At 30.9% G+C, this 12,461-nt stretch overlaps 1 protein-coding gene across 1 annotated transcript in view; it reads right to left on the bottom strand.

Annotated features, from left to right (window-relative positions):
* The window catches only part of LOC143053650 (scavenger receptor cysteine-rich domain superfamily protein-like), a 32,205-nt gene that overhangs the window by 7,138 nt on the left and 12,606 nt on the right, over positions 1-12,461 (bottom strand). The window contains exons 11-20 of the mRNA XM_076226437.1: positions 11,860-12,023; positions 10,539-10,686; positions 8,994-9,151; positions 8,279-8,432; positions 6,707-6,864; positions 5,616-5,766; positions 4,985-5,142; positions 1,733-1,883; positions 1,143-1,312; positions 725-881 (exon numbers count right to left, since the gene is read on the bottom strand). Of these exons, the coding sequence (XP_076082552.1) occupies positions 725-881; positions 1,143-1,312; positions 1,733-1,883; positions 4,985-5,142; positions 5,616-5,766; positions 6,707-6,864; positions 8,279-8,432; positions 8,994-9,151; positions 10,539-10,686; positions 11,860-12,023 (1,569 nt within the window). The remainder of the gene's footprint in view (positions 1-724; positions 882-1,142; positions 1,313-1,732; positions 1,884-4,984; positions 5,143-5,615; positions 5,767-6,706; positions 6,865-8,278; positions 8,433-8,993; positions 9,152-10,538; positions 10,687-11,859; positions 12,024-12,461) is intronic.

The following is a 12,461-nucleotide window of genomic DNA, read 5'->3' as shown; positions in this document are numbered from 1 at the left end:
TAAAAACATAGTCAAAGTCAAATTACTCTGGCATACATTGTCGTATTAGAATGTTTGTATTATATGCTCAACTTCACGTTATTAAAACGATTCTAAATGATCAATGTAACTTTTACCTTGTTTGATTCTTTATTCAATTATGTTCGAAACTATTTTATTTGATTATTTCTAAGTTCTTATTTAGTACATTCAAATATTGAGATATCAGTTGTGTCAGATCATTCCTACGACTGTAACTGTTCTAGCCCAAGATAATCATGTAAAAGGTAAAACTTCAAATCTTAAAATGTGCATTTTTATTTTCCAATGGTGTAGATATTTTATCGAGCAATTTCTAGAATATCACTCGATAAAATCAACAAGTACACGAAGTAGGTATATTTTCGGAAATCACAGGGTGTCATCGTTTATAAAAGGTTAATAACAGGAGCATACAAAATTATGATTCATCAATTTTCTGGTAAAATATTCAAATTCAAAATTGAGTGATTTGACTTTCAGAACAAAAATGATACATTTTGTTACCATCCTACCTTAGATGTATTTGGCAAAACTTTAAGAATTTTTTTATTCTCAATGGTTTTCAACCTAGTACTTAATTTGGTCTTTTGAAAAAGAAAATGATATAAAATGTCAATCGATTGGTATCTATGATCAGTTTATTAACCCCATTGTTCTAATAATATATTGTATGAAGAAAATGTATGCATTACTGTTATATTACCGATTCAAGGGATATGCTGTTAACATTTTACAGATAATTGTTGCCTCATTATCATTCCATTCTTCATCACATAACGATGACCAAGTTCCGTCGATCTTTATTTCAACTCGGCCTTCCATCGTGTGTGATCCACCAGAAAGTCGCACATTCGTTGCTCCTATTGAAATACAAATTATTATAACGATATGTTCAAAATTTGAGTAATCAAACGAACGAGACGAAAAAGATATAAAGAGGTCATCGAACTCATAATTCGAAAATAAACTTGTACAGCTGTTTATGCTCATTGTTGCAGGCCGTACGATGACATATTGTTGTTAATTTCTGTGTTATTTTAGATGAACATTACTGTAAACTAGTATAATGTTCATTAAAATACCCGAAAATACGTAACACTTGTAAAAATATAAATACAAACTGCACAATACTCCGGCTTCATGATTACTGTCGCACGTATGATATCCCCAATCCTTTGTTCTACATCCATTTATATCCAATTCTGTTCCGGTACATGATATTTGGTCAAGGATAATAGGGAGCCTGGTTTTTCCATAAAAGGATCCATGGTGTACAAACGCGTCTGTAGTACTAAAATCAAAATTAGATTTATTATTATTTTGAAGATTAAATACAATGAAAACCAGAATAACTAAAATATAGAAAAATAGTTTTTTACCTTGTGCAAATATATTTTATTATTCTAATTTGGGCATGCATTAATTTATAACATTTCAAAATGTTTCGAATTATTACCGTTTTAATTTTCAAAACTGTTGTTTTATGATATTTTGGACAGTATTGTCTAGAATACTTATCGGATAATAAAACTACCCATGTTTAGTACAGGTACCATAGATCAAAGAAACATAATTAACAAGTTCCTTTACAATGTAATATAATATATTACTGTTGTTTTATTAATTGTAACTTGTATCTTTCTGTTATCACATGCATTTATGAAACAACTTTTTATTGATTTTAAATTTTAATAAATGTTTGACTATATACTCATCAAGAAATCCCAACATTCTGCATACAACTCCAGCTGCTTCATTCCCAAAACCTGTGTCGCAGACTGTACCCCACTGACCGTTATGAAAAATCTCTACCCGTCCTTCCCATGGGCCGCCACCACCAGCTAATCGTATAGGAGTTGGCCCTAAAATTAATTTCATATCTAAGATAAAGATAAAACAAAATCTAAAAGTATTGCTTGTGCTATACTTTGTATAAAATATACCATAATACAAGACGCCACCTTAATCACAAGGCAAATGAAAGGAACAAATTGGTAAAATATTTAACATAACTCATCGACCCATAAACACACCTATGTGTAAAGGTTATCTTATTAATGTTGCAATGATATTTTTGAATATTGTTTACATCGACACTTACATCGATTTTGTCATCAATAGATTGTTACATTACTAAATGTGTATTTGATTTGATTTTTTTGTTATGTATAACATGTATAAATACACATCCACGTTAATTTACAATAAAGAGATCATTGTTTGATCTATATATAACATGAAACACATAATCTAACTTTGCTATTGCTTGTCGATATTTTTTGTTTTGGCAAAGCACAAGACAAATATCCTTTGATAGTCCATGACGTTCACACACAGAATCCCTGGTTGTGTTTTAATTGATTTTAGTATATGATGTATGGTATTTTATTGTTAACTTTTTATACTCTCAAATCATATGTTTTAGTTAAGTTGAGCTGCTGACACAAGTTGTAATGCATTTCTGTAATGCATTGTTTACTTCTTTTGTGCTACATCTTGACTCATTTTTCTTTTTTATATATGTACAACATTGTACAACCTTTGATAAGTGCTTAGCATGACGATGACTTTTCACTTTTCAGACTCTTACTCGGGACAATGTTTAGTTATTTTGAGAAAAGTGTTTAAGTACGTACTCCTACAAAAATGTAAAAACACGTTATTACATTTTTACCTGAATATGTTCGTTGATTTAGTTAACGCCATGTTGGCCCTCGTAAGAGTTGTCTTATTGACATATTGTTTAATACTACATGTAACATTTTTGTTATGTATTCACATACGTTTTCAATTTGTATGTGTATTGTGTGATATATTAACCTTATTCGATCGGTTTATGTTATGTTATCTTTATTTAAATGCCCTGTTAATAGAGGTAAGTCATTTCAATAGATATGTTATGGTGTAATATTACACTACTGTATAATGTTATGATAAAATGTTGGTACTTGTCAACGTGTTGAAACCCGCTGTATTTTTATGCACCTGTCATAAGGTAGCATATTAATCTATTATAATAAAAATTCATAATATCTAATAAAATTTGTAGATTTAGCTTACAAGGTCCTTATATTTGTATAAAATAACATTTTTTTTATAGTGGAAAGTTGTTTAAACGTTAAATAAGCTACAATTAAAAATTGCTTGCTAGTCCCTCTCTGTGATTACCTTTAGAGCACTTTGGTTCATTTCCCAATCAATCTATCATTAAGGGAAGATAATTAATACGGATTTCAATCATAGTCTTTTTCAAAAATGATGAACGGTTCTTTGTATTGGTATGTAATCATTTTAAACGTCTCAAATTTATGAAATTATATTCGTACATCAATGTTTTTGATACACCAATAACAAAAGCTGAAATATATTGAATCGATACATTTTGTAACTATTCAAATTAATATCAGAAACCTAAACTTAATTATAAAATAATGAACCTGTTAAAGGGAGACAATACTCGCATAACTTTTTCGAATTGGCACATAATACAACGGAATGTCACTCTTGCATACAAATGGCACATCAATATATTAATTAACTGTGCAATCGCGCTCCACCTTCAATGATTATTCTAAATTATAAATATAACCAAAAGTTGTTAATCTATAGATAGTAAAGACTAATGAAATCTAACCCACTGTTAAAATATTTCTTTGCATTTTTTAAAAACTTCCTTAGTAAAATGCTTGAGCCACTTGACTTTCATAGCTCATAATTAACGTTTTTACATAATATTTAAACAAAGTAGTTAAAGATTATTCGCTTCTCAAAGTGTAAGACGCAATAAAAATCGTATGCTTGCACCATCTTACCAAAATACCAAAAAACAGATTTAAATAAGTTCTGAACTTTTCGACATTTCTTCGTTAAAACCGGTTTTAAACAAATCACAAGTACATGTTAAGATCCGACAAAATACCCATATCCCGATATCGTCAGGTTAATTTGCTACATAAGGCAGGAGTCTGTTTTTTAGGGATTGTCGTGTGGTGGTGTTGTTTATATGTTTTCTCGTTTCTAGTTTTTTATATACAGATTAGACCGGTCATTTTTCTGCTTATAATGTTTTACATAAGTCATTGTGTAGCTTGCTGTTCTGTGTAAGCCAATGATCCATGCTGAAGTCCGTGCTTTAAATCTATATTTGTTAAATAACTTTATTGCTTGTTGGGTAGAGAGTTTGGCACTCTGACCACATTTTCTTATTATGAAAAGTAAAAAACTAGGGACGAATCTATTTTCCCAAAATACTCGTTACATCCTCAGAATGTTGCGTTTTGTTTTGACTGAAGATTTCATCAGACTCCATATGAGAGTTATTCCCCTGCGTGTATTTGAAATAAGTAAAGTGTATTTGTAACAGGTAAACCACAAGTGACCGAGACATATAATATTTTGACTTAAGGTTATTGGTCCAAAAAAAGGTCGAGGTCAAATGCCAGGATCACATTTTAAATCTAGATCTTTGTTTATTTTCACTTCCTGTGAAAACCCGAAAAGATATTTAAAACATAGTTTTATTAAATTCTTAGTTCTGGCATGTCGTGAGACAAACACGTTGTTTAAAAGGGCACCTGGACAATTGATTGGAGTTTTACCATGCATTATAAATACCTAGGAATTTTTAATTTAAAGTCCTTGGTTTATGACCTAGAAATTGAGGTCAAGGATATAAATAAATTTGACGTTCTAGATTTTGACACTTTCTTTTTCTATAAATGTATGCCACATATATTTGAATAAAGCCAAATATCCTTCTGCATTAGGTTGGTATCGATATGACCTTGAAAAAGTCAACCGGTGTACCGGGTGTAAACAAGAAGTAGCTATTTTGAGTACTGGATTGATGTTTAAGTATATAGTAACATATATTTTAGAATCAATGTCACATAAACTATCAAATAATACCGGAATTTTTTTCTTCTTCAAAAAACGTACAAGGAAATTCCATGCATAACCTTACCACATCTAACGCCAACAGCAGATTGATTTGAACAATTGTGTACATTCCAGCTTAGCAAACAACCTGATATGTCATTCTCGTTTCCCGTACAAGAAGGGTTTTGAAGAATAACAGGACTGTTTGATGTTCCAAATTCGTCATTGAGAAACACCTGCTCCCTTTGTAATTAAAAACAAAAGATTTTTTCTTGAAAAACGATAAAAGATAATTTTAAGCATAACACTCGAAGTAAATAAAAAAGATAATTACAACAAATTTTGATAAAATAGTGTTGTTTTTTTTATCTGATTAACAAGAATACACATTTAAGTGGTACGAAAACTTAGATAATAAATAACATTAATTTGTCACCACATGTTACCTAGGATAACTGTTAATAATTCACACTTCTGGAGACCTGTTGTTAAAAAGTTAATAAACTCATTTTAAGCAGAGCTTGATGGATAGTTTCATCATTGATAATCATATCTGATACTTAAATCCTAATTTTACATCTGATACATAACAGGAGTGTTATTCCTAAAATACAAGTATGGGTTAAGTGTACCTATTACAAAATTCACTACCACAAGAAAAACGATGTTTTAGTTTCAGTAATCACTATAGATAATTTGAACTGTTGTAATCTTACTCAGTCTGTAATCCAAGCATTCTACAGATAACGCTTGCGTCATATGTGTGAAATCCTCCACTACAAATTGTACCCCATTGACCATTATGATATATTTCAACTATTCCCTCGTTTGGTTGTTTACCATCTACTAGTCGTACGGCTATTCGGGCTAAAACAATGCAATGGTATTACTGTTATAAGGTGATGTTATAAATTAATTGAAAAAAAAAAACAATCATGTTTGCAAGGTAAATCATAATGATCATGCGTTACACTCTAAGGAATGCTAGTATGTGTTTTACTAACTCGAAAAATTTAAAACTGACATTCAAAATTGTACATTATCTGACAAAGCCATTGTAAAATAAGATATAAATAAAATGACAATTTCACCTTTACTCGTCTTTACAGTTTTGCAGTAAGATGTCGTGTTTAGACTTCATTTCAACGAAAAAGATTTGTTACCAATGTTTAAGATCATCTTTGTATGAATAAAATGACAATTTCACCTTTACTCGTCTTTACAGTTTTGCAGTAAGATGTCGTGTTTAGACTTCATTTCAACGAAAAAGATTTGTTACCAATGTTTAAGATCATCTTTGTATGAAAGCAAAATGAAGTCATAAACAAACAAAATGTTTTATCTGATTAGAAACGTCAATTTTAACTATAAAGTGACGTATTTAAAAACAGATATTCCCTACCTTCTACATGAATGATGAATGAAACATTGTCTTTTTTTTTTTAAATTTTTAACATAATTTTCATTCCTGAATTTAATCCAAATTAACAGTTCAGAAAATATTAGTAAATGTATAATTGATGACTTGTCATCTCAAAAATGCAAAAAATCCGAACCCTCCTTTTGTTTACGTTATCATTTATTGAAACTTTATATTTTTCCTTTTCGATATTCATAATTTAGACATATATCAACTGTTTGCGGTGGGTGTACTTGTTTTGTATGTTTCTATCACTATATAAATATAACCCGAACATGATTATCATCTAGTGTTTTTGTTCGACTGTTTGTTTGCTTGTTGTGCTTTTTTCCTCATATTAACTATTTTCATTTAGCATTAGTTTATCCAGATTGAAACGATACTCACGACATCTTATGATTTGCTGTGAACAGTTGCTTGTTATTTCTTTTAAATGACACAATCCGATATCTCCCTCCGATCCAGAACAAGAGAGAGTTTGTCCAAAATCTGTTAAACTTTCAACAAAATAACCATTGACACTGTTCAGTAGTTCCGGATCATTGCTGTCGTGAAAAAAAAATGAAACTATAGGACTTTGAAAATATGTCTTTCAATGTGATTGTTCTGATTAATAGTGATTAACTTGTATTACTTATAGTTATTATCATGTAACGGTTAGGTACTCTTTCCACTATCAAATGTTTTTATGCCCCACCTACGACAGTAGAGGGGCATTATGTTTTTTGGTCTGTGCGTCCTTCCGTCTGTTCGTCCGTCCTTTCGTCCCACTTCAGGTTAAAGTTTTTGGTCAAGGTAGTTTTTGATGAAGCTGAAGTCCAATCAATTTGAAACCTAGAACACATGTTCCTTATGATATGATTTTCCTTATTTTACAACAAAATTCAACTTTTGACTCCATTTTCATGGTCCACTGAACATAGAAATTAAAAGTGCGAGTTTCAGGTTAAAGTTTTTGGTCAAGGTAGTTTTTGATGAATCTGAAGTCCAACCATCTTGAAACTTAGTACACAGGTTCCCTATGATATGATCTTTCTCATCTTAAAACCAAATTAGACTTTTGACCCCATTTTCATGGTCCACTGAACATAGAAATTAAAAGTGTGAGTTTCAGGTTCAAGTTTTTGGTCAAGGTAGTTTTCAATGAAGTTAAAGTCCAATCAACTTGAAACTTAGTACACATGTTCCCTTTTGGTTGATCTTTTTACTTTTAAGGCCAAATTCGATTGTTTACCCAATTTCACGGTCCATTGAACATGGAAAATAATAATGCGAGTGGGGCATCCGTGTACTTTGGACACATTCTTGTTTCCCCTTGTTCTTCTACTATTGAGTTTTTAACATGTTAATGAATACAAATGTATGTTGGTTTTTATTCGACTTGTTCAATCATGACATCGCTTATCTTAATGAGAGTTGAACCTGTATTCTTACTAACTGATGGTCAATTTCAAGATAATGCATGGCCTTTGTTAGTCTAGTATTATTTTAATTTTAGTTTCTTGTGTACAATTTGGAAATTAGTATGGCGTTCATTATCACTGAACTAGTATATATTTGTTAAGGGGCCAGTTGAAGGATGCCTCCGGGTGCGGGATTTTCCCGCTACATTGAAGACCTGTTGGTGACCTTTTGATGTTGGTTTTTTTCTATGGTCGGGTTGTTGTCTCTTTGGCACATTCCTCAATTTTATGGACAAATTTTCTTAATTTCAAAACTATTGCTGATGGAATGACAGTTTGGGTTGGGTATACTGATAAAAAATATAACGAATATAGAGCAATTAGAAAAAAAATTAAAATTGGATAATAATGGGATGAACAATTATGAAAAATAATTGTAAAAAAATAATTTGGTAATACAATAGTGTTAACGATGACAAACGATCAACAGTTAAGAATATTCTCTATCGCAATAATTTCTATGTAAATCACTCGTTTATAAAATTAACAAATTTACCTATCAGGGAAGCCAAGCGTTCGGCAAACCACTTTAGCAGCAGACATGCTAAAACCTTCCTGACATACAGGATACCATTTGTTTCCCTCAAAAATGTCAACATTTCCTTCATAAGAGCCTTTCCCACCATGAATTCGGACTTGAATATCTTGACCTACAATGAATATGAACAATTATTAGTTTAACTTTATACCCCACCATTTTTTTTTTCTAAAAATGTCCTGTACCAAGTCAGGAAAATGGCCATTGTTACATTATTGTTCATTTCTGTGTATATTAAATTTCGATGATGTGTCGTTGTTCTCCTCTCATAATTGATTCGTTCCCTCATTTTTAGTTTTTATCCCCGGATTTGTTTTTTGTTCTCAATCGATCTATGAGTTTCGAACAGCGGTATAATACTGTTGCTTTTATTATCTGAGTCTGCTTTTGAAAGAGTATTCCCTATCGTAAGTCAGTGGTTTTCTCCGGGCACTCCGCCCTTTTCCCCGCAAAACACTGGCCGCCACGAAATAGTTCAAAATCAGTGCTTACAATTGGTGTTAAAATAAAATCAAAAAACAAAAAAATCGATAGAGTGTTATTCGTGATTTCAATCGGAATAAATTTTTATTGAGATATAGAGTTCAGAATATTTTCCTTAGTAAAACATGGAAATATGTGACTTTAAATTTATATGTTTCAAATGTTCAAATGTGTTCAACAATATGTATACCACAGTATATTGCTGCTTTTCTATTATTGGAGCATGTCTTCGATCCAAAACCATCCGATTTGCATAAAGCGACATCCGTTTCATCTCCATCACATCGAAGATTATCCATCCAAACTAAACCTGTTCCACTGCCAGTACTATTCAGCAAACGTGGTACTCTTAAATTAAAGTTTTAAATATACATATTAACACTTTTATATTGTTAACCTTTAAATTGAAAATGAACACAGGGTATGCGCATAACAGAGAACAATCCAATTTAGAGAAGAAAAAAAAACGAGAAAGGCCATCAATGGGTCATCATCACTTGAGAAGTAAATATTGTCAAATTTCATACAAGTCTGTTTCATTTTCTTTTTTTTTTAAGTTCATATCTGGTGATTCACATAGAAGTTTCGAGATATTTGTCACATTTTATTTTTGCCACCAATTTATGCAAAGCATTACCTTTAGATTCCAAATAAAAATATTGTATTTAAAGGTTGACTTGAGTACAATATTTTTTTGAAGCTTTAAAATATCAGAAGCAATTTTAGATACTAACAACAAGCATAACACGTTTTTGTGTGCGAAATATCGTACTTATAGGTCTTATACATGTTATGTTGTATTTTGTTCTCTTCACATCAACACACTTTGCAAGAATATCACTTTTGTTTCAGCTGGTCTTGTGTCTTATCGTATCAAAATTTGCATCGTAAACATATATTGGTTTTCTCGAATATTGAACAAGAATCATTTCTGTCATTAAACGTGAATTAACTTTAACCGTTGATCAATTCTTGTCGCTGAACATACTTTCACATTTGTATTGAAATTCTGTTCTCGATCCTCTGTATATTAAATAAGTATGCACATTTCATCTTTTTTTCCATCAAAATTAATTGCAAAACTTTATACTTTTTGCTACCATCATGTCTGGGGAAATAGTTTCCACACATATACAAAACCGAAATAATCCACAAATTTAGACTGGCTAGTTACATGTCATCAATAGCCATTTCCCACTGTTATTAAAATGTCGAACCTACTTAGTTTTATCACAGTTTCATGAATTTTAGAATATATAAGAATGAATCGAGTGCTCGATTTTGAATACAAATATATATAAGAATTCCGAAAATACAATACGCGCAACATTTTAATCATTATCGATTCTGCCTAAAAATGGCCGCTAGTTTGAATTTAATCAGGAAAAATCATTCAAAATGAAAAACGACTTTTTGTTTCTGAGTTCTAATACGCGCTTTTGAACCAATAACGTTAGGGTATATTTTTTCAATAAAAATTGATCAACCAAGGCCTCCCATATGCTTATTTGCAGTGGATGATACGTAACAATTTGCAAAACGATAATTGGATGTTGTCTGCTCTTTGGTCGGGTTATGATTGTTTCTTTGACACATTCCCTATTACCATTCTAAATAATAAAAAAAACAAATTTCGTTAATTACAGACTTGTATTCTTTTTGTAACAGATAGAAAGAAGACAATTGGTATTTTCCTATCATTACGATTACATTATATTGCGCTATTTAAACTTACCCAACTGTATAACCAAGCATTTTGCAAATTACTTCAGCATCCCTAACGTCGAAGTTGTTATCGCAAACTTCTCCCCATTTCCCTGAATGATATAATTCTACAGTTCCTTCAAATGGACCTCGTCCACCCAGCAATCGTACAGGAGTAGCTAAAATGAATATATAAACTAAACGTGAAAATCGGATTGAAAGTCAACTAAATTAAAATAAAATCCTCCTCCTCCTCCTCCTCCTCCTCCTCCTCCTCCTCCTCATCATCTTCATCATCATCATCATCATCATCATCATCATCATCATCATCATCATCATCGTCACTATCATATACGTTCACATAAATGTACATACATATTTAATATCAGGTAATATTCACGTGTTGTAAACTTTTCAGTTACTTTATTGAATTCTGAAATCAAAAATTTGTGTGCACGCTACTGAAGTCATCACAAGTTTAGCGATAATAGAACATTTTTGGGAAAAAGATACTGAAACTTCCTTTTAGGCAACCCAGCACTTTGATCCAGATATTGAGAATGACTAAATTTGTTAGAGCAACATTTTTAAATTAGCTCTATTGGTTTCTTGTATGATAAATAACCTGACAGTTCTTGTTGTACTAAGTAATAATACAGGTAGCTATAGAACTAGTTGTATAAGTATTTGTAATACTATTATTATTATATGATCTGTCAATTCAGAAATTAATTTGTGCATTTAAGACTAAAATGCGATTTTCAATATTGCGATCTTAAGAAAAACCAGTTTAATTTATATAAAAGAAATTAAAATGTTTTAATTATTTCGATTATAACCCCATCGTAAATTACGCAGTAACAAAAACTTCGCAATAATTTCTGAATTTACAGTAATCATGACAATACGTATAATAAAAAAAAAATATAAAAGGGGACTACACGAGATAGATAATAATACAAAAAAATGTTTTGTTCTATCATTAATCGAACTGAAATATTATTGGCTTTTAGCAGCCAGTATGGGTGAGTTTTCTCAATCTATTCATATTCCATATTCATGTTCACATCGCTTATTTTGTAATTAAAGGACTTCTGATGCCAACTCGGTAGTTAATAAGAAGGCTTCATACTAAAAAACAGTCGAAACGAAGCTACATTTCATCGAGCCCATGCCCTGTATATATTCTAGAATTTTAATAGTTTGGATTAATGTTTCACATTGCTATAAATCAGATATTGGATTTTGAATCAAATCGATGAACATGATTATGATAGCTAGTGCCTCTTTAACATGTTTAATGGTGTTTTTTAAACATTGTAAAAAGTTAATAATTGAAATTTAGTTTATACCACAATCTATTGACATGTCATTATTATGAGTGCATTGTGAGTTATCCCAGGTAGAATATTTGCAGTTTTCTAGGTCCAACTCTGTTCCAGTACAATGAAGGTTGGTGAAAAATATTTTCCCTGTTCCTGGTCCATATTGAGCATGGGGATACATGACTGCGTCGCTAAAACAAAACAAATGTTAACCTCCAAAAAGGTATATACATAAGTGTAAGCTTATACGTACATGGAAAACTGGATTACAATGTTATTTATGAAAATAATTCTAGTGCATTTTTTTTTTTAAATATTTCTACTTTTGTCAAAGCTCATATTATTTGCAGTATAACTAATACGTACATGTCTATAATAGTACATTCAGTAAAAATATCTGCAAAGCCATATCAAGATATATATATTTGAATTATTTAATAGTTATTCTTTTTATTACATTGGCAAATGGCTTTTTTTTATAAAATTAAAGTAAAAAATGTAGGAACTGTATCTTTTTCTACGCATTCACAATTTGTTTTGATCCGACATAATCGATGTTTTGACAACGCCTATTGTTTTATGACGTCAGAGGAATGAAATAACCACGTTTATTTCACATGTGAAATTAT

Source organism: Mytilus galloprovincialis, chromosome 12, assembly GCF_965363235.1.
Source record: "Mytilus galloprovincialis chromosome 12, xbMytGall1.hap1.1, whole genome shotgun sequence".
Taxonomy (NCBI): Eukaryota; Metazoa; Mollusca; class Bivalvia; order Mytilida; family Mytilidae; genus Mytilus; species Mytilus galloprovincialis.
This window is presented reverse-complemented; position numbering and strand designations above follow the sequence as displayed.